Genomic DNA, 27,129 nt, shown 5'->3' on the forward strand with positions numbered 1-27,129 from the left:
TTAATTCAGTCTTTCTTTCCACAGACATTCATTGAGTACCTAGAATGAGCCAGGCCTTTGGCTAATGGCCCTCATGAGAGGGTGACAACACAGTAGAGAAAAATGAACAGAGAAGCGGAACAGGGTATGCTGGGGGTGGCTACGCTTTTAGAAGGGCGACTAGGAGGGCCTCATGGACAAGATGACCTCGTGTAAGGAGTCCTGAAGGAAGGGAGGAAAGCAGACATTTAGAGAAAAATAGAAAGTGTTCTGGGAAGAGGAAATGACAAATATAGAGTCCCTGAAACAGGAATGTAATGTGACTGGTGTGCGCCTGACTGGTGTCTGTCTGGAGCCCTGCGTAGCCAGAGTTGGGCGAGCAAGACGACAGGAGGTGAGGCCTGAGAAGTAAGGGGGCGGCCCTGCAGGGAGGTAAGGCTGCTACCGGGGCTTCGGTTCCCCTGTGAATGAGACGCGAGCCAGCAGGGTTCTGAGCGCGGACTGCTGTGAACGGACGTGAGGACAGACCGAAGGGGAGTGGGGAGAGGTGAACGTGGAGACCGGAGAACACTGCGGTGGTCTAGGTGAGCGATGATGGGCACTGCACGTGGGCAGAGTGGGCAGATTTTGGGTAAATTGATAACATTTACTGCATTTATTATTGCCAGGTAGATACTGCTTAAAGCCTTTTGTATGAATTATTTTGTAATATTCCAACCCAGAGGTAGGTAACGCCGCTATTCTCATTTTAACAGAAAATCTAAATGATATTCCATTAAAACTCATATTGCCTTATATAAAAATCATGAATCAGGCCGGTGTCCTGGGTGCTGTCTCACACCACCCAGGTTCCCCATTCAGGTGTGAAGCACGTGTTCGTCCAGCTGTGGACAGCTCACAGCCTGGCTACTCCCCGGGCATTGCTCTCAGCCTCAGAGTTTTGCCTCATTCAAGCTCCCCTCCCTGCCTGTGAAGAGTGACTAGTTGATGAGAGGGTGGAAAGGTTCCATCTCTTGCCCCTTCAGGACAACTCTGAGGGGCTATCTAGAGCTCCTGTGGATCATCTGAAGCCTCCAGGAACTGCAGTGCACCTCAGCTTCTCCCTCTGCACATGCTGCTTCCCTGGCTTCCCGCCTGGTTCAGAGAGCACTCCTTCATGAACTCCCAGCATGCAAATCTCGGCCTCCCATGGTTTCCTGGGGAACCACAGCAAGTTTCTGAAGTGAAAAAGTTGTAGAAGGCAGAAAAAAGACAGAGAGGGCAATACAAATTATGGAATTTTCATTTGGAAATTTAGTCCATAAGTGTGTCCACAGTGTGACTAAAATTCTACCTTTTTTCTAAATGAAATAATGTTTACTTTCTTAAATTAATGAATCAAACTGCAAGACTTAAACTGCAATAACTGCAAACTGCAATACATATATATGTATAAATTTATACTTTTACAAGTGAAAATCCCACCCAGCAGAAAATACCACATCTCTGCTTCTTCAACCTGGCTAACAAATGGTACTCAAATTTTAATCTTTCCAGAAATACATGACAGCTGGTATCCAAGGCCACCTGTAGTCATAAGAGTTATTTCAAATATTCATTCAAAATAGGCTGTGTAAAGAAGGACTTTTTACATAAATTCTGATTTTTTTAAAAATGTTCAAACTCCACCAGTTTTATTGATAGCATTTTTCAAAGGAATTATAATAAAGTAATCTATTAATATACTCAGGACATCAAGGAACAGTGGGTTAATTAGACATGGTGAGATTTCTTTAGACTCTATTGATACAGCATTTCTTCAATGCTCATTCTTTCATTACCTCCCTTTTCCCACGTACACTTACTGCAGCCTAATGGGATCTCCTTGCAGAGTTCCAGTTTTTTACACAGGAGGAATACAAAGAATTATATCAATGGGCACTACTATAGTGACAAAGCTCTACTTTATGCATTAAAAATTCCAATTGTGGTGGACAGACAGATATGAGCAGAGCAAGGATGATGAGCCAGGTACAGAAGCTCACCAGGGTGCAAAGCCCTGGGTGACTAGCAAAGGACAACTGGCTGATATCCAAGCACCTAAAACACATCAGCAAACCTGGGCATGGCAGGGGATTACTACAGTAGAGTGGGAGGAGGAGGGCATCCAGGTGAACAAATGTTCAGCAGACCCTGAGACAATTTGTTGCCGACAATCAGAGGCCTTCCTGACCCACCTGGACCAAGGCAAACTCTATTCTCATCCCCGGCTGCTGGATTCCTGATGACCAGCCTATTGTAGCCAACTAGTAATTGAATCATGTCAGAAGTTTAAATATGAAATGAAAATATATAGATTCCATGACTATATCACCAACAGTGAAAACTCTTTTAAAGCATTCTCTAATTACATCATCAGATTTCCAGATGTTCTCTGTTCTTTAGGAAACATCGGTGGATATCCACAACTTGAACTTTCTCTGTAAGCCTGGCTCCTTTGGCTCCCATAGGTTGAGTTGTTTGGCTGTTAAGAGTCTGTTGTGTTTAACAAACTTACTCCAGTTGTAGATTTTATTTCAATTACACATAATAAAATATTTTGCAAACTGACAAAATATAAATACAAAAAAGAACGTTGTTCTTTCTATGAAAACTTAGCAAATACTCTGGAAACACTTCAGAAAGGAAAGTTGCTCAAAAAATTGCTGTTGAATGAGATGTGAGTGAGATCATTGTAAAAGACCAAAGGAGGATAATCAGAAAAATATCAAATCGCCTTTAAATTTTTATCTCGCTTTAAAGTATCAAAACTAATTATCATAAAAATGAATTATGAGTGTGGTTTTGCAACTTCTAATAAGAAGACTCTTACTCAAAGGAAAGAACTTGGTTTGACATTAGAAGATTCGTGAATGGATGTACCTGTGAAATTAACCAATCAACATAATATTCAGTGTCTTCTGCCCTTTATCCAGTCAATCCATTCAGGGCCACTATGTCTCCTTTTGAATTTCTGGGATGAGGCAATTCATGGGAGAGCTTGTGCAGGAAGTGCTGAGATACTGGGCAGTCTCCAGACTTCCTACTCCTATCACGTGGAGTGGAATGGCAGAACCCTTCTCCAGGGTAACTCAATGGCCAGAAGGCTTTGGAGGTACACGGCAGATCCACCAGGGGTCTTCTGATTCTCCAGCACACAGAACCCCACACCAGGCAGAACCCAGAATAGGTATGATCATGAGAGCTGCCCTGCACAGCACAGAGAAGCTAACACTTGTGTGTGTGTTGAGGATTTAAGGAAAGGGTCCTGACATTTTTCTTTGATGACATGGGTCTTAATCTGAATCTATAATCTCCACTGTAGTATTTTCCAAAGGACACTTCTCTTGTATTACAGAAATATAATAAATGAGGTACACCAAGAGGGAGGAGAAGTCAGTGGTTTAAAGAAAATAGAATAAAGTTTAAAAGAAGCAGAATATTCATGTCATATATAATTATCAATCTAACACAGTGCTATTTTTAGAACTGTAAGCCAACCAAAAAGATATCGGTAGTAATACAACTCTAATAACTAATTTTTCCTCTTTCTTTGGAATCTGTATAGTCATTACAAACAGAATGAGCAATTGTTGGGACTGGTTTCAGATAATATCACCTTCAACCCTGCATTTCCCTAATCATTCTCTTTCTTGATGTGTGCAAATAGGGAAAACATCAGATACACTGAAGTTGACAGAGTGGTACAGCAGTTGGGAGGGAGAGGAATCCCTGTCTCACCAGCTTCCACAAAGAAACAGCAGTATCAAAATAGGGGCAATCTGCCCTGGCCGGTTTGGCTCAGCGGTTAGAGCGTCGGCCTGCGGTCCCGAGAGACCAGGGTTCGGTTCCCGCTAAGGGCATGTACCTCGGTTGCAGTTTGTCCCCGGCCCTGGTCGGTTGTGCGGGTGGCAACCACTCGATGTGTCCCTTCACGTCGATGTTTCTCTCTCTCTCTCTGTTCCTCTCTCTCCCTCCCACTCTACTTGAACAAAAAGTGAAAAAATGTCCTCGGGTGAGGATAAAAAAATAAATAAATAAATAAATAAAAAAAAATAGGGGCAATCTTCCTATCACCTAAGATAAGTTCATCAGTAATGAATAGTCCTGGCATTTTCTTTTTCTAACACAGAGTGACAATTCATTTAAATTGGAAAAAAACAACAATACCACGTCTGTTGAAAATTCACCACAGAGATATCCATACAAATATAATTGACACTTTATTTTAAATCAGAAGTATTTTTGAGCCTGGTCTGAGAGAGTGACGTTATTTCACTAATTACTATGCAGTATATTTATAGTTTCGATTACTCTCTCCCATTTCTCAAGGGACATGTTTGTTCCAGAAGCGCAGTTGCTGAAGCAAACATTTATTTTGATCGTTTCATGGGAGAGAAGCTGAAGTACCCAACCAGCTGCCATAATTCAGTAAAATCACCTGCCTTAGAGATTTTGACTGAACTTATGCCTGTGCCCTAAGCTGGGCTTTAGGGTCTGCCATATTTTTCTGTGTGAACTTGAGATAAAACAGTCTGCTGTTTTAAAAGATACTGATATACTTCTTTCAAATCAATATTTTTCACACAAACTTACAGCTCTTTTCTTCCCTTCTAGAATGTCACCTAAAATTATGAAATGTTAATTGTTAAAGCAAAAACGTACTTTATGTGTATCTGTGAAGGAATGTGCCTTTTTAAAAAGGACATTTCCTCATAACCAAAGCATTACACGTTCATACGGACATCTGGAGCACACAAAAAAAAGTATAAAGAAAAATTAAACCATAATCTTACCGACCAGAGATAGTCATTGCACACATTGCATATATTCTTCCAGTAAAGAACATAATTCCTTAACATCTTTAAATCTGTCTTCTCTTCCTTAATAAAAACTCCTACTCCTCAATAAAAGCTTTGTTACCCAGCCAGTGTGGCTCAGTGGTTGAGCGTCATCCCATAGACTGAGAGGTCCCAGTTCGATTCCCAGTCAGGGCACATGCCCAGGTTGCAGACTCGATCCTCAGTAGGGGCCTTGCAGGAGGCAGCTGATCCATGTTTCTCACATGGATGTTTTTATCTCTCCCTTCCTCTCTCTCTTAAAAAAAAAAAAATCAATAAAAACATATTTTTTAAAAAGCTTTGTTATAAGTATTCTTCAGGACTTAATGTTTCTTGTGTTCTTTGGAAGAGTATTTGACAGTTGAACATTTTGCCATACTGAATATTAAGTAACAGGTCCTAAAGTCTAACAGGTGTTGACTGATGAACAATACATTTGCGCAGAACACTGTTCAAAAAGACACTTTTTAAAAATTAGGTCTGTTACTTTAAGAATGACAATTTCAAATTGAGCTTTGAGATGATCTTAGTAGGTGCTTCAGTGAAATATATGATTTGTTTGGCTTATATATCTTAAGTCCTAAGGTGGAACAGAATCAGAAAATTCATTAAATGTGGGCCATTCCACATTTTTGAAGAGTGGAAAACTCTTCAAAAGCTTCTGTGAACCTCCTGGTATTCAATAAAAAAGAAGGTTCACCTTGCTTTATTTTGCCCACATTTGGAGACTCTGAGGTTTGTGTTCGTTACCACGTCTCCGCACATTCCAGGTTAAATGTATTCATTATCTGGGACCTTTCCAAGAAGACCAGCTTGAAAGTCAGAGCTGCAATTTTCAAGAGCACCTAAGAGCAATAAAGACTGGCGCTGGTCACACAGACCGTGTTAGTTTCCCTTAAAGTCACATTTCAAGCCATATTGGGTATACTCAAATGTCTTCAAATGTCTAGTCAGAAGCCTAGAGGGGGAATAATTCACTGGAGCAAATATCCTGAGAACTTAGAAGTATATTTTTGACAACCAACTCCTATTTGCTTCTCTCTCTCTCATATATATATATATATATTTATTTTTATTTATTACATTTATATGTATAATATATTTCTATATAGATATATATTGACAACCAACTCCTATTTGCCTACGCAACTGAGCATCGCTTCATTCTGTAGTGTGTGGTGGTGGAAACTTTTACAAGAAAGCATGGAGTTAGAAGCAAGGTAGAGCTACCACCATACAGCAGACTCGAACGCTGAGCCGTAAAACTCGGAACCCAAGGTCGACACCACCTCCAAGGAATGTTCATTGTCATAGGAAAGAACCCAGCCCCCGCACACTGGGAGGGGTGAGTGCAACACAGGGGCCTGGAAGCACAGCAGTGGCATCCATGGGCGCAGGTGCTTACTTGAGGGCCGTCCTGTAGTGGTAGATGGCCTCCCTGTTCCGGCCTTGGTCCTTCAGGAAATTGGCGTAGTTGTAGTGAACCTTGGCATTGTGGGGCAGAGTTTGAACTCCAGACCTAGAATTAATTTTAAAAAACAAAACAAAAAGAGCAACATAGAGTACTGCTTAGAAATGTTGTCAGTTTCCTTCACATTTACTTTATTATTTTTAAAATGTTCATCTGAGCCTATGTTTTTATTGATTTTTAAAGAGAAAGGAAAAGAGAGAGAGAGGGAGAGAGAAAGAGAAACATCACCATGAGAGAAAAATATTGATAGGCTGCCTGCAGTCTGAGCCCTAGAAGGGGATCGAACCCACAACCTTTTGATGTACAGGATGATGCTCCAACCAGCGGAGCACAGCCACGGCAGTCTCCTTCACATTCTACTCAGTTTCGTGACCCTGCATTCGGAATGACCACTGCACCTTTTTCAGTGAAGTCTTGCAAAATCTGTGAATTACACGAGTTACTACTACACATGCGTGGATGGCAAACAGTGAAGGTGTGCACAGTGGCGCACAGCTAAATGATCGTGCTAACTGCGCTGGAGGCAGAGGAGGCGGGACATGGAGATGGATGGATCCCTGGAGAGCACCCTGCACGCTCAGGTTAATTCAATTTGTTCCTTCCTTGCTTCCTTCATTCACTATCACCTTTCTTAAAAAAAAAAAAAATCAAGATTATCTACAAAAATTAATCATTAGAGGAGGTGTGGCTGTGGACTGGCCTCCCAACTAAGTTTTATTGAAAAATAACATTTCCCAAGGAGTAAATCTGAGCTGTTTTGTTTTTTTTTTTTAAATAAATGTAGGTTTAATTATGCTATATGTTGCAGATAAGGAAATGAGGTTTTGCTCAGAAAGGTTAAAAACCTTGTTTAGGTGGCCCTGGCCGGTTTGGCTCAGCAGTTAGAGTGTCGGCCCATGGGACCAGAGAGTCCCGGGTTCGATTCCCACTAAGGGCACGTACCTCAGCTGCAGTTTGTCCCCGGCCCCGGTTGGGGTCATGTGGGTGTCAACCACTCGATGTGTCTCTCTCACATAGATGTTTCTCTCTCTCTTCCCCCCTCTCTCCCTCCCTCCCACCCTATCTGAAAATAAATGCAAAAATGTCCTCGGGTAAGGGTTTAAAAAAAACGAAAAAGAAAACTTTGCTTATTTGGCCACTTATTTTTCTGCTTCGGATGCCAAAACCAAACACCTGGGGAACCTATAGGGTAACAGCAGAGCTCGGAGGAGGACAGAGTGGGTGGGAGCAGGACAGGGTCTGTTTGTCACTTGTACTGCCTCACAAAACTAACTCACACCACATCATGCCGCTGGTCAGTGGCACGTCCTGGTCAGCTGGCCAGGGTTCTGACCCAAAGAATATGGTTCTCGAATCTGTTCTCTCACCTGCAAGGAGGTGGTGGCAGGGGAAATCATGAAGGGAGGTGGGTTTGAGGGCCATCGGGAGGGAAAAAACCCTGACCTTACATGGATTAAATGCAGGAGGAGGACAGGTAATGACAGAGAGGAAGAAGGGATGACAACCTAGTTTCTGGGCAATTACACTTCAATGTACCATCCCTTCCAGATAACCCATTTCGTTGATTGTTTATAATATAAAGGTAAGACTAACAGGGCAAGTTCATTCAAAGTGTTTAAACCTGCTGGGGGACTATGTAGGGGCATCGTAACCTTTGCTGAACTTTTGCTACAATAGTTCCCAGGACCAGCAGAGCTCACCCCCCTTAAAATCCACTGGCTGGATGCTTGAGGAACTTTCCTGGGTGGGGGAGAATTTCCAGGGAGTGCGGGAAGCTAGGGACCAACCCAAGAGCAACAGATTATCAAAAAGCAGCAGACTCCTAACTTACATGGCTGCTTCGGTGATTTCAAAGGTACTGCAGGTAGCTAGGATTTTTTATTCTTTTATTTTTTAGTAGGGTGAGGCTGAAAACAGATCGACCATAAACTTGTATCAGGAGCAGTTAGACTCCTGATCCTCGTTCCTGCCCTGCACATCCAGGTGACTTCCTCAGCTATTCTCCCCTGTGCCCGCAGAAGGCAGGAGGTTTTCTCTCTAAGAAAGCCGAATCAGAGAGACCCTGTCCTCAGGAGCAACAGGTGCAGTTGCAGTCAGAGGCAAGAGCTGTGCTTCAAAGGCACAGTGAGTGAAAATCCATATTCTGAACATTGGGGGTCCCCCAGTTCCTTCCCCATGTGATGCTCCCTGAATGTTGGCACCAGGATTGGACCCGCAGGGATGAGACCGGAGGAATCCTCTCGCTCAGTGGAAACACTGACGGGCTTACGCTCGGGGGCTCCAGTGACACCGCCTGTTTCCTCTAACCCCCTCTGGTGAGGCCCACCAGCTGACACGCAGAGCTAGGAATTTAATATGGCATTAAAAGTGGACATTACTCAAAGGGAATCCAGTCAAAGGGTCAGGATCTGGGTCACTGTGTTAGTAATGGCTTAAAAAAATTCAATTTCTTTCCAGGAAAATTTCCGATTTTTCTATCCAGACCTAAGTAGTACACAGTCACAGGAAGGTTTGAAAAATAACTTGGATTTCAGCATGAATATTACTGGCATATTTATTGGGATGGATCCTTCTTCCCTCTGTGTGATTAGCACAGTTGTTCTAATGTGTGTTTCACTGAGGAACAGACAACTCGGCCTGTGGAAACAGGTTCCTCGCCGAGACCCGGGCACTGCTCAGTGACGCGAGAGGAAGCACTAATATTCCTAACAGGCAAGCAGACGTGGGTGGGGCAACCGTAATCCTAAGATCAGAGTTTCCCCCATTGTTGCTTATGACCTTTATGTTCTCTCTCTGGTTGTTTTGTTTCTTTTTTTCTGTTGTATTTTTCCAACCTCTCATTTTACAATGAACATTTTGGAAAAAAAAAAAAAAAAAAAAAGGCGAATAAACAATTGGCCAAAGGCAAAACTTTCCATGTCACTATAACCGGCCTGGCTGCGCTTCCTCTGGGGCCGGACTCCAGTGTGCGCTCTAGGTGCTACGATCTAGTGCTCACAAGCATTGTAACAGAAACATGCAGCTTCACACGTATCTACTCTAGAAGCAGTTGCAGTATTCATAAATTATATGGCTGCATCCCAAACTGTGTTAATAATTATAATAATGATTATGAAAAAAATCTCCTTTTCAACTCAGGGTCATCATTCATGCACTCTGCATTTCTCCCTCATACTCTTCATTTGCAGAAGACTTGAAAAATAACAGAAATAACCAAAAAAGCCACTTCTATAGGGTATATCTCCAAGTTTGTAACATCAATTTGTTTTGTTGGCATCACTGGACTATAGGTCAGGCGAACCATCCTCAAATTTCTGATTAGATAACAAACTTTTTTTTTTTTTAATAAATGGTGCTCAGCCAAAGGTTAACAGGAAAGATCACTAAAGAGAGATTGTGGTTCTCCTCAATTTTAACCCTGCTTTAGCCTGAGGCTTCACAGCGCCACACGCAGGATGGCTGACACTTAGTGAAAATTCACTTTGAACCACCCTCTGGGCAAAGCACCCATTTCCATGGATTATCTCATTTTATCCCTCAATAACCTATCAGATGAGTAGTCTTAACGTATCTCCCAAATTATAGATGAGAAAATTGAAGCTCAGACAGACTAAGACCTTCTAAGGCTATAGACCTACTAATAAGTAGTTGAGCAGAGATTTCAACCAAGGCCAATATATGGTCAGAATTGTTTGATGCTCAATCAAAATGGTACCACAAGAGACTAGCAACTGTGGAATTTCACTGTCACAACGTTGATACCATTAGTCAGCAAACTATGGCCTTGTGGGCCACAGATGTGTCAATGTGTTGACCTATTGTCTTTTTGGTCTCTTTCCTGAGACAACAGCAGGGTGGAGTAGTTGCAAAAGAGAACGCACGGCCCACAAAGCCTAATATAGTCACCATCTGGCCCTCTGCAAAATAATCTGCCAATCCCTGCTTTGAATTTTCTGTCCTGAAAAGTCTGCTGATCTCTCTGGCTCAGCAATTCAGAGGGGAGGAAAGAAAAAAGTGTTTCCTACAGAGGGGAGGACGATCTAGGCCATAAGTTCTTGATCGATGGCCTGTGATCACTTAAACAGTTCATGAATGGGTTTCAGAGGACCCTGAGCTGGATGCAAAAGAAAGTATGTTGTCTCTGTCTTTCCAGGTATTTCAAAGACTGGGGGTGTGTGTGCAGATTTTATCAAATTGTGTTATTACAGTATTATTTACGCCACACGAATGTGAGATTCTGGGCTGTCACTAGGCCCAGCTGGAGCTCTGCTGTTCACTCCGCTCAGGTTAGTTTCTGAGAATGCTCTCTTGGCACAAGAATTAAAGCACATACACCTTGCAGCTATGATCGTGAATCTCTCTCTCTCTGTTTATACTGGGCTTAACCTAAGTTAGAAAACATAAAGTAGAAGATAAATGTGACCAAGTTTATGTATTGTTTGGCTTTTATATAAGATTCGAGTTCAAATCCTGGCTCTTCCTCTTAACGGCTGTTTCCGTGTGGGCAAATTACTCTCTCTGGACCTCTGATGAGACACAAGTGCCGGGTTCCCGTACTACTGTGTAAGGTTTTTGTTGCCAAAATAAATCCAAAGCTGTGAGGCAACCCTCCACCTGTAGCTCCTAAAACTACATCACACAGTGGGGTCTTGTTGGTGAGAGAATCTTTTTGGCTAGAAAAGAAAGAACTCGACTGAAATTGGGATTTTGTGATTGTTCACAGTATTGACCAGCAAAGCCGCACCACAGAATTAGCGAGGCCTCAAGGACACCAGGTGTCCTAATGATGGTCAGTGGGTTTATGGCTTGGAACAGAGGAGAAAACGGAAACAGGCCTCTGCCAAGGACGTCAGCTTACGTAGAAACATTGCAACTCCTTGTTATTACTTCAGCCAGCTCTTAGTTTTTTAGCCATTATGTCTAATTCAGGTTTTTCTTATCCTTCCATACTCAGCTCAGGCCTACAAGAGAACCGTCCTTGAAGGCCTGGCTTGTCTTAGTCACTGGCCAGCATTTACAGTATTTTGCATCTACTTCTGTTTACTACTTGCTACATTGTAGCCACATGACTCCCAGGCAGCCTTCCAGCTCCTCTACAATCATATCTACACCCCTATCCTAGAACATAGTGGAGAACAAGAACCTGAAAACCTTACATGGTGTTTACTACACGCCAGACACTATCCTATGCATCGTTCACATACTTTTGTATCTTACACTACATCCAGGAAATAAACACTGTTATTATTCTGAATTTTGTTTTATTTTATTTATTTTAATTTTTTTATCCTAATCCGAGGACATTTTTGCATTTATCTTCAGATAGTGTAGGAGGGAGAGAGGCAGGAAGAGAGAGAGAGAAACATCAACATGAGAGAGACACATCGAGTGGCTGCCACCCACATGACCCCAACGGAGGCCAGGGACAAGCTACAACCGAGGTACGTGCCCTTAGTGGGAACCGAGCCCAGGACTCTCTGATCCGCGGGCCGACGCTCTAACCACTGAGCCAAACGGGCCAAGAATATTCTGAATTTTATTTTATTTTATTTTATTTTTATTTATTTATTTTTTTTATCCTCACCCGAGGACATTTTTCCATTCTTTGCTCAGGTAGAGTGGGAGGGAGAGAAAGGAACAGAGAGAGAGAGAGAAACATTGATGTGAAAGGGACACATCGAGTGGCTGCTACCCGCACAACTGACCAGGGCCGGGGACAAACTGCAACCGAGGTACGCGCCCTTAGCGGGAACCGAACCCGGGTCTCTCAGGACCGCAGGCCGACGCTCTAACCGCTGAGCCAAACCGGCCAGGGCAGAATATTCTGAATTTTAAAATGAAGAAACTAAGGCATGGAGTGGTTAAGTGACTCGCCCAAGATCACAGTTATTAAAAGATCCACTTGGAGTGGAGCCAGGAAGCCTATCTCCAGAGTCCACACTCAACCATTAACCCTATTTTGCCTCACAGAATGTTGGTAAATGTTTGTTTAGTTATTTGAATATTACTCAGCACAGATGAATACCTACAAACATCTGGTCTTGAAGAAAAAAAAATATTCTTAAAGTCTCAAATTCTTAAAAGTCTTATTGGGACATAGATAAATAATAACCAGCAAAGTTTTCTCAAAACCATCTATAGCTTTGGTTTGCACATCACACAAAATGCCACTTGATCCCCAAAGGCCCCTCAGGGCACAAAGTCTGTGTGAGCACATATGCGGAACGGCTGTGCTTCGTAATCAGCTGCTCACTTACTACATCCTTCCATGTAAAAGGGCAGAAGCTTCTGGATGGACGGTCAATGAACTTTCTGTTTTCCTTTTCTCTAAAAAATTGCTGGCATCCACTGTACAGGGTTTGAACACTAACTTGTTATCCTTGAAAGAAACTGCTGCCTGCCAAAATCCATTCCCAAAGTTTCTGTGATTAAACAGGAAAGATCATTAGGAGACACAACCGCTGTTAGTCCCTTTCTTCAAGGAAAAGATTTAACACAAGGCAGAACCATTCCAGAGTCTCTCATGAAAGCGCTCACTACTGAAAGCAAAAGAAAAAAATGCTGCCAGAGACTAAGAGGAAGTTATGTTTCTGAACTGCAGTGCCCTGGTGTTTACAGAATGACCTCAGCCCTGGGCAGTAAGGAGGAACAGGTCTATTGTGGTGTGTAAGAACTGCACAGAGGCGGAGGGGTATGAAAGAGACGGAGAAGAATCTGAAGGCTAAAAGTGAAAAATAAAAAATAAAAAAAATAAAATATAATCCACACAAAACACTTTACACAGCAGCAGGTCCCTACAGTATCCATTGAAGTAATTATGATGGTAACGATAATGATGACAATGATATACCATAATAAATGAACTAATAAGACACACGGGCTAGATTATTTTTTCTATTAAAAGGTCAAACTGCCAAGCAGTAGAATCAAATATATTAGTTGAAAATAGACCAGTGCGGTGAAAATGTGTCCGGTTGTTTATTCATTCACCCAATCACTTACTCATTCATTCACGCATTTTTGGCAGCCCAGAGCCTGTGCCCCTCCTACAGTGCTTGGATTTCCTGCGGGGGATCCTCCCTGGGCACCCTCTGTGAAGCCTCAGTGGAGCCCCAAGGTGCTCTGCCTGCCCGATCTTGCCCCACGGAAGCCAAAGGGGCTGCCTTGGTCAGATCAATTCTCTCAGTGCTCTCGTGGGGACGAGGGGCAGACACATGACCTGGCCCACGCTCAGCCAGAGGGCTTTGTTTCCCTAGGACTTTGATGTGAAAACAGAAAACCACTGGTGTAAGTTTACCCATTAATTCCTGTGAGAGTGCACAGGTGCTTGAGACAGACTATCCAGATGCCCGTTTCCTGTGGGCTACACGCCAGGTTCTTCACCTGCCCTTCAATTCTGTGCACGTTCTCATATTCTTCCAATATTTACCTCCCCTCCCCCCACAACGATCCCAATTCTGTTTCAGTTGTTTGCCTCAGAAAAATAAGTGGTGGGTACCAGCTGAGCAGGGAACCAAGGAAAAATCGAATTGACTGAATTGGCCAATTGTGTCCTAAGTCAGGATAGAAGCTAGAAGGGGGCACAGGCTGGGGAGTCCCTGGGAGACTGGGAAAATACTGTTGGGATGCCAAGTGTGGTAATGACAGGGGAGCAGAGGTGAAGGTCGCCAACACAGTGGCATTAGGGAGACAGACTAAGCCCCAGGAGCACAGTATGAAGAGCTATAGCCCCAAAGAATGTTTATACTTTATGACAAGTTTAGGGCTATAAGCTGACATTGTCATATTCAGAAACAGCATCCACACCACACAAAAACCTACTAGGAGATGAAAAAGTCTCTAATTTTCTCATTCACAATTAAAACAAAGCAACTAATGACCACAGATTACAACTTCATATTCTGGAATATTTTAAGAAAATGTACAGCATTTCTCTTTCTTCCTGTTGTGTGCTTACCTTCCCCGTTCACTGCTCTGAACAGTTCAATTAGGCTCATTTCCTTGTATTTAGATCTGATTTTACAGCCACACTCATCATTAAGACCCCAAAACTTTCCCATAAGCCCTATTTTCATATATTCACTTAACACGAGCTTCTGTAAAATTTTATGTATCATTTTTAAAAATCAAAGTAAAAAAAAAAAATAGAATTACATTTTTATTTAAAACTTAATGAACATTTTTTTTTCTGGATTAGTAAATATTGCTAGACCCATGCTAGCTCATTTGTTTGGAAACAACTATGTGGGCTCTAGTATGAACGGGAAGAGATCACTGGGCGCCATTAATCATACCTGAATAAGGACTCTCTTGACAGCCAGATTTCATTCTGCTTCACAGTTTTCCAAGAGAAAAGCAACAGCAGCAGCACAGTGGACACAGTCAGGGTGGTGGCCCCACATCGATTTAGCCAAGTGCAGAGCTTGCTCAGTCCATGCACGAAAAGGATGCAGTAGCCCATGCTGGAAAACAGGGTGGGGAAGCAGGGTTATTTTTGGGGTGCAATGAGCATTCTATCCCATATAACTAACTTTCAAGTGAGGCTGGTCCTGTGATAGAGAAACAACAAATATAAACTTCCCTGTCTATTATAACATCTACATGTTAGCTCTTTACCAGGTACACTGGCTCCCTGACTAGTTCTTCGGCATTGACGTGGAAAATAGGCTCAAACTGCCTTGGGTCTTAGCAGCTCAGAAATCATGACAAGTCCCTCATTTATATTCTGGGGTCCTGAATGGACTCTTTGACCCGTGACCACTCACGTTAGCAGCATTGTGTTACACTAGTGCATCGTGTGTCCAAATGTGGACTCTATGCTATAGCACGTCACATCACAGTTTTGAGGGGTATGGTTCCTGAGAGCTCCCTGTCAGGTCGTGGAAGGTTGCTGGTTACCAAATGCCACTGGTCTCTGTCTCGTGGTATGTCTCCACTCTGGCCAGTCAAGTCCTTAAGCTGAAGGAAAATCTACCCACAGGCCAGCTCCTGTGCCTCAAAGCTTGGAGCTTATCACAGACAAGATGTATTGATCTGATTCTCATGCTGCGGCTTGCTCAGCTTTCCAAACAGACGTGAAGAATCCCTTATGCTATCAGAGTGGAATTCTGGCATGCTGAAACCATGTCTTTAAAAGCCTTTGGCTTGGTGGACAAAACATGGTTCCTAACATCATCTAAGCACCCACAGAGAGGCTTCTTGCCTACCGACTGGACTCAAAAAACACCAACAATTAGTTGTGTCCATGATTGCTTTGTGCACTTTAGTCAAAATCCACTTCATGCTGAAGATGATAACTATAAATTATTACAGAATATTTTAAGGATGAAGCAAACGTATGTAAAGAAATCCTACATTAGTCAGACTACTAATGCTATAAAAAGCCCAAAATTGATATAGCTCACATACTTATTCAATTATTTCTTCATTCACTCTCTGTTATGTGACTAGCAATAGGCTGAGCACTAAAAATACAATTATGAACAAAACAGAGACCTTGCCCTCAAAGAACGCCAGTCCGGTGCAGGAGGGTGGCTTTGTACAAAGAAACACCTGAATATTCTCATTTCTAACACACCTTCTTTAAAAGAAACACCTCTCCACGTTCCTCCTGCTTTTCTTTCTCTCTGCCAAAGTGTCGGTGCTTTGGTATCAAGGGCAGAAGAACAAGAGAGAAGCATCTCAGGCTCCTGACCTGGCGAACCTGGGCTCAATCCGCGTTAGCGCTCCAATTTCCTGCTTCAAGTCTTAGCAGCTCATTGGTCCAGCTCCATAAAGTTTTAGGCTTCCCTGTTTGGCCAAAAGGAATCACCACCCCACTCACCAGTAGGGGTTTGAGCTAAGGAGGCCCAGGTCCTGACCCCCATCCCAGTCACTGAACGTGATTGTTGCCTGCACCTTGCAAATGTCAGACACAGTCACTAGTGCAAAAAAACAAAAACAAAAACAAAAAACCCTCTTTCCACTTTCATAGCTCCCCATGTTTGGCCTTAAAGGTATTAAGATTTTCTAAAAATCTCCCGTTTTTGTACAACCGACCATGCTGATATCATTACTGGCCACCACGGCGGCTTATGATCAGGAGGCTGCTTGCCGCCGACTCCCTGGCCCCAGCCTGCTCCCAGACCCTGACGGAGCAGGGTGCTTCCCTGGCCACGCGGAGGCCTCCGGGCTCCATTCTCCCCTCCAGCGCGTAGTTAACGAACACTGACGACTACCTGACACCGTGACAAGCACAAGAACAGATCAGTGAATCAAACAGACAACGATTCCTGTTCTCAGGAAGCTGACATGGGTGGGGAGAAGCAGCTGACAAGCAAAACAAAAAGAATGTCACACAGAGTAGTATGTTCGTTGGTGGGAAAAATCCTGCAGAAAAGGGGAAGAAGGAGTCCAAGGTAAGAGCAAGTTGAGATTTAATGCGGGTGGTCAGGGAAGGCCTCGGCGAAAAGGTGGCCTGTGAACCAAGTTCAGAAATGCTTGGGGTGTGCCCTGCGGACACCCCATCGCAAGGGCAGCGTCTCCTCCCTCCTGCCCTCTGTCGGGAAGAGAAGGTGGGCTGACTTGCTGGAGAAGGTGCCTCAGCTCACACAGCTTCCAGAGCCCACGTCCCGAGCGCTGTCCTGTTGCTGGCGCTTTGACTGAGGGCTGATTCGTGGGTTCCTCACACCGTGTCACACAGCTTCACTCCTTCCTCCCCAAGCGCTCCACTCGCAGAATCTCACCTGTTGTCTGTCCCTGTGCAGGAAACCGAGCTGCCATCTGGCAGTGGGGAGGAAAACACTAAGATCCCAGCAGCTCCAGAGCAATGGCCTCCAAGCGGCAGAAGACAAGGAGCAACAGGTAGGGAAACGATTAGCCACCTTCTATGTGCGGATGTCTGTGGAGTGCTTCCTATGTGCCAGGCACTGTGCTCAGCACTATCTATGGGGCTGTCTACACAATGTACAGGGCAAGGGCAGTACTGGCTTTAAATACTTATCTCGTTTTATTTATTTAAATTTTTTTTTTCTTTTTTAAATTAATTTTTAATACTGAGGATATCTTTCCATTTATCTTCACACAGAGTGGGAGGCAGGGAGAAAGAAGGAGAGAGAGAGAGAGAAACATTGGCGTGAGAGAGACACAATGACTGGCTGCCTCCTGCACAACCCTGACCAGGGCCAAGGACGAACCACAACCCAGGTACGTGCCCTTGACCGGAACCAAACCCGAGACTCATTGGTCTACAGGCCGATGCTGTAACCACTGAGCAAAACTGGCCAGGGCTTCTTTATTGATTTTAAAGAGAGAAGGATAGAGAGAGAGAGAAACATTGATGAAAGAGAACATCAACTGACTGCCTCCTGCATGCCCCCCGCTGGGAATCGGGCCCACAACCTGGGCTTGTGCCCTGACTGGGAATCAAACTGGTGACCTCTTGGTGCATGGGTCAATGCTCAACCACCGAGCCACAACAGCTGGGCTAAATATATATCTAATTTTAAAACGTATCTTCTATTTTATAAATGAGGAAAGTAAAGCTTGTAGGAGTTAAATAACTTACCCACAGCCCCAAAGGCTAGTAATAGACTTAGATCAGAAGACTCGTGGCCCTAACACTCTGCTATAACCCAGGAGTCAGTATACGCTTTCTGTAAGGGGCCAGGGAATACATTATCAGGCATTTCAGCCCTAAGGCCTCTGTCTTTTCCACTCAGCTCTATTTCTGTAGCATAAAAGAGCCATTGACACCATGTAAGTGAAGGGTATGGCTGTGTTCCAATAAGATTTATTTATAAAAACGGGTGGTGGGCCAGATTCCATGCACGGACCACAGTTTTTTTACTCCTGCTACAACCAAAATGAAGGGGAATACCATTCTTTTCCACTCAGCACAGGCATAGGGATCGAGTCAAATGGTAATTTTTTTAAAGTCCTTATATTGACATTTGGTTTAAAGAAATGTTAAGTCATATGTAATAACCTCCAATTAGGTTTGCAAATTTCTTAGAAAGTATCACATTCTTATAAACTGGAACACACCATCACAGAGATTAAATGCTTCTCTATTAGGGCATTTCATCTTTCAACATCTCAGCAGCAGGGGTGAGAAACTCAACAATGCTAGGGGCAGGGTAAGTCCTTATTTTCAAAGAGGAATATCAAGCAAATGAGGAACTACATGCTTTTCTGGCCTCGAGAGAGATGAAACCAGACACGAGTTTGCTCTGGTTTATCTGGTTAAGGAAAATATGACCTCTACACAGAGCACAAAGGAGTCAAGGAAAATCATGCCCCGGAGAACCCAGAGCCAGGCTCCGGCTGCTGAAGGTTTGAATCAGCTGCGCAGTGAGATGCAGTGTTAAAGCAGACTCCGGCGCCACACCTCCTGCACGGAGAAGAGCTAATCACTCCTACACAGAGATGACCTCTCATTCACAGGCTGCTGCTTCGGCCGATTTTGAACGTGATTTATTGACAAACTACTCAGTATGCAATGCATATAATAACTAAAGACATTGGCATCTCTTCTTTATGCTTTCATGAAGTACACCCAAGGGAACTGAGCAGGAAATGCAAATAAACACTGTTCTTCCTTTCATATTAGAATAAAAAATGTTTTAAACCTGTCTGAGGACTTCGTGACCGTTAAGCACTGTGTAAATAGTACATATGTACTTTCTCAAACCTTGCCCGGAAGCTCTTATCACAGAACACTTTCCATTCCATTTACATCAACCTGAAAAGATGACAATTTTCCATGTCTGGGTCAAGTATTTTATGATATACGCTATGGCTTCACTTTTTATTTAATTACATGCAGCAAAGAGAATCTTCTTGTTATTAAGCGGAACAGAAATTCTACCTTTTAACTTAACAAGCTCAACCCACTGAGAGTGTCCATAAATTTATCTACCACATCTATGATATAAGACAGATACAATCTTCCCATTTTATTACTTTAAAAAATTCCTAACTGTAGCTACTTTAAATGAAACATATCCCTAGGTAACTTCATTCTGATCTGTCGAATCTCCACATGGTAAATTATTCAATGGTAAGATCGTATCCCGTCTCATGGACGTTGACCCAAAATGGTTCAACAGCAAAGCCCCGGGACGCTGAGCTCACAACAGGTACTTGATGCTGTAGCTGGGAGGTACCAGAAGGTCAGTGGACTCCTCAGATCAAACTTAACCTGGAAGCTGCCAGCTTCTGGAAGCCAAGACTCGTTACTGTCCCCATGCCTGCCTTGCTCTTTTATCTCACATATTTCATGGATGGGGACATTCTGCAGGAGACTGAACATATCTGGATGTGAGAGTATATTAACGTTCTAAGAAAATGACCTCCAAGGCATCTCTGGTGCAATTACCTAACACCCCATCCTAAGGATGTAGAGTAGGTACGAAAGTTTCTTTATATTTACTTCTCCATGAAATAGATTTCTTCTGTTCTTTTCTCAGAATATCTACAGAACTGGAGGAAAAATGCCATTGCTTTCACCTTCTAAGAGCTACCAAATTCTCGTTTACCTCTTTGATGATGAGATGCTTCCTCAACCTCATAGTTCACCTCCCTGCTCTAAGATTGATGAGACCTCCTGCAGTCACCAGGGCAGGGCTCTGGAGTCGGAAAAAACCCGTTTACACCTCAGTTCTGACACTTATCTGTTTGATCTCAGATAAATTAAGTTCTCTAGTTCTTTATTTTCTTATTTGGTAAAAAGAAATAATTTTACACTGCAGACAATCCTTGATACACACTAAACAATAAATAAAAGCATTACGAGGAATTATTTTCTGCTACATAGAGTCGAGGCAGGAAATAGGTCGCGTTTGCACTCCAGGTAGAAGCAGACGTCTCTATACCAGGCTCCTCTAAATGTAGTAATGCCCCAAGGCCCCCAGGATGTTAGCTGCAGTGGAATAAAAGGTGTTCTGGTACAGGCTTTCAGTTTGGGGGTTCACAGTGACAAAAAGGAATTCCCTGGAGAATGAAGGCTATGGAACTGGACCTTCTGTGCCCCTCACGAGTTCTGTGGCCACAGAAGATTTGCTCAGGCTCATGAAGGCTTATTTGATATATGACTACGGCTTCGTACCACCTGCCTCAAAGGGCTGTTGTTTGGAGTAAATGAGATAATGTATGTAGACGTGTTCTGTGAACTGAATAAAGGTATCAGCGTCTTTAAGTATTTGGTATGCTGTACTCTATTACATCAATCAAATATACTCTACACATCATTAAATTATGTGGTTAGATCTGTAAATGCACCTTAAGAAATCCACTTGATCAAAGTCTAGACTGAGCCAAACTGTATAATGTTTAGGGCAATCATAAGTCTTTTAAGAGCATTTACCAAAAACGCCCTTAAAATTGCAAACTTCCTTGTACAACATTGTTTGTTTCAGAAAGGTTTGACTCACACATCACTTTATAGAATAAAATATCGCAGAAGGTCAGATTCACTTGTAGAATGTGGAAACTATAGCCATGTATTTTTGTTACCATGAATCCACAGATCTTGAACACAACAAGCGCTAAGCAAATTTTCCCTTACACCCATTTACATCTTCCTCTACTCTGTCTTTGTGAAAAGGAAGAAAATGCAAAGTATAATCTTTTTGGTGAATTCATGCACAATGAGGAAGGTTTTGTATCAACTTTGATAAGAAATAAGCATTAGCTGTTTGAAAGTTCAAACTGGTTGTTTAAGGATAGAGTAACGTTTTGTTCATTTTTGCACCCTGAGCACTGGGCACATGACAAGAGCAGCTTCGAGAGTGTTGTTGAGCATTGCAGTTGAAGGTGTCAGGAACTAACATGGAAACAAAGGTGAAGTTGGCCATGAACCAATCCAGGTCGAGCATGGAGATGACAGGACCCACAATGACTTACCACCCAGAGAACTGTCGGTACTCAGGACACGGGGGTTTCCCCTGGTTGGTGCCTTCACTCCAGACCTGGATTCTTTCCCTCTGACCAGGGGAAAGTAGCCACAACTACATTTTCCATCTGGGCCTGAGAGGCCCTTTGGCCAAAGCCAAACACTTTCCAAGTAACTCCAAAGCTACTTCTGAAAAGTCAGAAAGACCACCTTCTCCATCTCCTATGTACTCATCTCTAGGACCTGGATTCTGCCATCCCACTTCCTCAGACCACCCTATTCTAGAGCGCAGCTTCTTCACCTCTGAGGCAAAGGCACAGTGGACAATCCACCGGCTATCGCTGTCCCCTCAACCGTTCCCTATGTGAACACGGACCTGATCATTCAAGCCTGTGCTGTGTCACCTGCTCAGTGTTCTTTACTTCTCGACAACACTCTTATAAAGCATCTATTGTGCCTGGTACTACGACAAAACACAGACATACAAAATGTTGGTCCAAACTCACCCGAGAGAAAGACAATCCAGGATTCTAAAAGAATATAAAGGCAATTTTCAGATTACTAAAACCTGTATAAGAAGTCACAGGTGGGAGGTGTATTGCCCTGTGCAGAACCCAAGAGAAAGAGAAATAGATCCACTAATAACAACAAGAGGTCTGGATGGAAAGAGGATGAAATGGCAACACCGAAGTCCACCCACATGCTCCAAGCAAAGCCACAGCCTGGACACTGGGTGTGTGACCACTCTCCAGTCTCCTCCACTCACAGAGGCAGGTTTCATAACCTGCAGTATCGTGTTTCAGGACGCTAACATGTTATGCTAAGACTGTTTGCTTTTGAGCACCTGAGGTTAGAAAATAAATGAAGAGCTCTGCAGAACCAAAGGTGGAGGAAGAAAAGAACTGTGGAAGAAGCAGAAGCCTACTCCTATGTCACTTTGATTTCCTTTGACTTTGATTCACCTGATCTCATCTGCACAGGGCAGATTAGAATAATGACTTGCAATTACCCAGCCTAGTTTACAACGTTTTTCACAGATATTACCCCATTTAGTCTCATCTGAGTCCAAATTATACTCTCCAAATTTTACTTTCAATTCCTGTTTTCTAAGACATTTGCTATTCACCATTTAGGACCTAGCAGACACAAGCATGCGTCTTTGGTAATGAACAGGGCCTGTAACAGGAAGGCCATGACTGCATCCAGTAATCACCGTTCGCCTTCCCCTCACTGTGCACCCTGGGCTGAGCACAGCTAACTCAGCACGACGGACTGGCCAGTGGCCTTCAGCGATGCGCACTGCCTCTCGGCTCACTTCATTCTCACCACTGCTCTTTTCTGTGTTGTGTTGGTCTGCGATGAACAATCTCCAGATTTCGAACATATTCAGTTGAGTCCCTCAGCAAAGTCCACCTGCTTCCCTTCCTGGTCATGACCTTCACACAGTGCTCACAGCCATGATGTCTTGGTGACTGACTACCAGTCTGAGGCAGCCCCAGAACCATCCCTACCTGGGCATTGCCCTGGACCGTGACCCTCCCTGGACAAGGTCTCGTTCCTAGATCTCACACCCTCATCTGCGCTCAGGTCTCAAAGGGCTGGGCCGTACAGTTCATGCTGACACAGCAAGAGCAAAGAGACCAACACAGTGAAGTCAAAAATCCCCATCCTTACCCGATGGTATTCCGAAGAATGACGTTAATGGCCTTTTGAAACCCCAGTGTGGGCTAACAACCAGCAGGGAGCTGCGTCACTAGAGTTTTAGATTTCCCAAACCAGGAAAATTTCCGAAAAGAGGGAGTTGAGTAGGGGAGGAGATACTGACAGAGGGTTATGTGCCCCCACTGGTCTCAGGGGTTTGGGGGACTTACTGAGCAACCCTCTGGTTTTACAGACAGGAACACCGTTCCCCCAAGACTGCCATGCAGTGGGGGACAGACTGGACTGTGCTGATTCCCAGTTGAGTCTTCTTCCTACTGGATTTGCTAAAGTAAATTTTTGCTGCTATCATAAAATTTTCTCTGCTGATTTTAGTATCTGGTAAAACTTGGAGTCACTGTTAAATAGTCATCACTCTTCTCGGGCAACTCTGAAGATGCGTATGCATAGTTGGCTCATCAGAAGGGGCCCCAATACCAGGTAACAGAGGTGGTGTTTATTCAGAGGTAACAGTTCTCATTTTGCACACTGAAAATTGACACAGAGTATTGTTTCAATAGCAACCCGTGTAAGATGAAAAAATTCCATTTCAAATTAACAGGTATGATTTGAAGATATTTCTCAAAATTGAAGATGAACAAGAGTCATCTCTTCCCCAATTTTCCCTGTCCAGTCGGTCCATACATTTAGGGACTATACAATTCAAATGGCATCTCTTTCCAAGAGTAAGGCAGTTTTTTGTTTTTCTTTCTCCCCTCAAATACATGTTATCTTCTGTGGTTTCAATTATTCTTGATCAGTTCTATCTGCAATATTGTTACTGACTTCACTTATTTCTGCCAATTCTTTCCTGTCTCCACTGATTCATGTTTTCTTTAAGTGGCTTGGAAATTTGCTCTTTGGCACTGAAGTGAATGAATCACCTTTAATCCAGCATGTGAATGGATATCTGAACATAGTCTCTGTTTCTATATTTGTGCTCTCAACAACTATTTCTATTTCATTGGTTCTATTTCATTGGTTATGATTTTAGCCCTTTTAAGCATTCTAATGTTTTTAGAAAATACAAAAAAAAAGGTAACCATAAAAGTCTATGCTTCTCTTGAGATAAGAATAAGAGATCAAGATTTCTATGAAAGAATGATTTAGGCCCCAAACTCTCCTGCCTGTTCACAAAGGACATTGACAAAATTGGCATTTATCATCAGAGGAAAGGATGCACGAAGTTTTTTGGATGGTATAGCTCTAACCCTACAGCCATGCAGTGCTCAACAGATCGCCTACTTCTGCTGCTTTTATCCACAGATTTCGAGTGAAAGGAAGTGCAAGTGACAGGGAGGTGGGATTTTCAGTCTTTTCTAGTTCAGGATGGAGGGAAGTGAGAAGATTTATGTGGCTTGTTCATGATTAGTCATTAAGGTGGAAGATGAAAGCACTGTTGGTCTGACTCATTTTGGGCTTCTCTGGTAAAATGGGAAATCAGCCCCCTGGGGCTGGTGGGACTCGCCCAGTCTCCAGTGGGGGTGGACATGACTTCTAAGGCCAGGAGTTGGCTCTATAATAACTTGACACATTTAATGAGTAGGACGTTCACCTTCCTCAGAGGGATTACCTATCGAGCTCTTGACTTCATTTTCCTATTGTTTGGTCACGTTTTTAAGACAACATAGAATTTCTGCATAAAGATAATGACCTATATTTTCCAGAACACCACTGAGTACACTGTGTGTATGTTTTCCTTAAAGTACTGGGTACCGATGCTGTAGAAAGGGCAGTTTCTTGTCAAGGTCAATACTGGAAAGAGAGTCACGCAGAGAAGATTCCTGTGTGTATAAAAGGCTTGGGACATGTTCTTCACCATCATCCAAGCCAATATTTAGGTTCATTAAATGTGACAGGCATAATCCAGAGCACTGACACCTTCCAAGGGGTGCCAGCATCATCGGCAAAATTCTCTGTGGCCCGAGGAAGATTTTGTCAGTTCTTATCCAACTGTCTACTGTTCACCATTGTCACTGCTGAGTAAAATCTTTTCCGGAACAAGCCCCCATTTTCACAGAAAACTGTCCATATTTATAAACTGGCTCTGATGAAGTAATTAGAAGTCTCTAAATGCACAGTATAGACGTCTCCCCACCTAAGCTTTAGTTTCTGACTCAGCCTGGACCACCTCAGTTGCACAGCTTTAGATAACAATGGAACCCACTGTCCTAAGTAAAACAGCTCCCCTGTGGTGTTAGTTACAGTGAAGACTATAAAGAAATAGTGGGATTCATTAGAGACGCAATGTCTCACTAAAAAACAACCTAGGTTTCTTCCAATTCCAGCCTCCCAAAACCTGCATTCAACTCTCAGGTTTGTGCTCAGAGCTGTGGACCTGGCCCAGCAATGTGACCTCTGCCATCAGCCCTCGGGACCATTTCTCTGGGGCAGGAGAACACCCCCCCTCTCCCTGGCACACAGCTTGGGAGGGAGGGGGTGGCCTGGCTGAGCACAAATGGATATTAATACAGGAGATGCTGGGCAGTAAAGAGAAATCATCGTAGATGATGACACAGCTCCCACACTGCAATGCTTACCTGCAGGAACTGGAAGGGAAAAGGACAACCATCTTTCTAATGAAGACGAGTTTACAGAAATGGATTTTGGGTGACCCCCCGCACCAAATTTGCACAACGCGGCAAAATCCAAATTATTTCTGAGAGGCAAGCACTTACTCTTGATACTATTGATGTTTCCTTCACATTCAGAACTTTTATTATAATCCAAATAAGTTTATTCCCAGCAGAAAAAGGGCAGGGCCATTGCCTCATCTTCTTTAGAGAAAAATAAAATAAAGTCAGAGACAGGTCTACTTAAGATATGGCAGCAGGGGAAGAGCCAGAGCTGACACAGTTTTTCAGGTGTTTGGAGGACATACCTACCTGGTTGAGCGGAACCCCTTGCTTTAAATAAAATGTTCCATGAATGGTTGATGACAATATTATGGACTTCCATAATATTAGGGGTCTCTCACAAAAATAAAAATTTAACCTCTTTTTGATCACAAATTGTTCTCTTGTATCTGGATTAGAAAAGTGTGTTGCACGTGCAATTCTTTGTCACTCAGACTCCAGACTCCTGAGGATCACATGACCCCTGGAAGTGTGGAGTCCCGATTACCAAATGGAGTTGAACTGAAAGTCCTTTTACTAAGTCCACATTTTCTCTTTCTTTTTCATTTGAGAAGAACATGAAGATGTCAGTATCGGAGCAGCAATGTGGTCTGGAAGCTGAGCGATCTGTCAGTAGCAAGGGTCTGCATCCCAGCTCTGCCCGCTTCCTAGCTATGTCTCCTGGGGCAAGTCACTCACTTCTCAGACCCCGGCTTCATCTTTGTCACACAGGAATAATGGTAGCAGCTACCCTGATTCAACAATAATACGTGATGTTTACAGACCACATACAATGCAGAACACTTTCTAGGTTTTATATACGATCATCTCATTTAATGCTCACACTATTAATGAGTTAATACTTAGTTAATAAAATAGTTAATACTATTTTAACAGTCATCATATCAAAATTTTTATTTGATCTTTGTTGTATGTCAACCACTATGCTAAGCATGTTGTATTTATTATATCAATTAATTCACACTGCAAGGGTCGTGTACAGCATGCCCCCGAGGTCAGAAAACCAGTGTTGGAATCACACTATCTCACTGGGCTGGGTGCTATGACTTTCATTCTGTACAGATAAGGAAACTGAGGCTTAGGGACCTGATGCTCATGTTTAAGCCGGAATTCCAACACAGATTCCCTGACCTCAGGGGTATGCTGTCACAACCCCCTGCAGTGTGAATTAATTGATATAATAAATACAACATGCTTAGCATACTGGCTGACATACAACAAAGATCGAATAAAAGTTTTGATACAATAACGGTTAAAATAGTATTAATGAGAATATTACGACCTGTTAAATCGCAGTGGTTCTCAACCTGTGGGTTGCGAGCCCTTTGGGGGTCGAATGACCTTTTCACAGGGGTCACCTAAGACCATCGGAAAACACATATTTCCAATGGTCTTAGGAACCAAGAAATGGTTCCTCTATCCGTCTCCAGGCGGGTCCGCCCACATGCAGATACAACATGAGGAACTGTATCAAAGGGTCGTGGCATTAGGAAGGTTGAGAACCACTGGTTTAGAAAAAAAGATGCCTCTTCATGAATGAGCAGCTAATAAAATCTCGGAAGAAACTGACATTCACTTATTTTTGTAGCCTCAGATTCCAGAACAGTACATCCA

The 27,129-nt window shown here is 43.1% G+C and overlaps 1 protein-coding gene across 1 annotated transcript in view; it reads right to left on the reverse strand.

The window, feature by feature from the left end:
- Positions 1-27,129, reverse strand: part of TMTC1 (transmembrane O-mannosyltransferase targeting cadherins 1) — a 239,675-nt gene that overhangs the window by 55,993 nt on the left and 156,553 nt on the right. The window contains exons 10-11 of the mRNA XM_036251819.1: positions 14,604-14,771; positions 6,244-6,357 (exon numbers count right to left, since the gene is read on the reverse strand). Coding sequence (XP_036107712.1) covers positions 6,244-6,357; positions 14,604-14,771 — 282 coding nt within the window. The remainder of the gene's footprint in view (positions 1-6,243; positions 6,358-14,603; positions 14,772-27,129) is intronic.

This window comes from Molossus molossus, unplaced genomic scaffold (genome assembly GCF_014108415.1).
Source record: "Molossus molossus isolate mMolMol1 unplaced genomic scaffold, mMolMol1.p scaffold_m16_p_10, whole genome shotgun sequence".
Taxonomy (NCBI): Eukaryota; Metazoa; Chordata; class Mammalia; order Chiroptera; family Molossidae; genus Molossus; species Molossus molossus.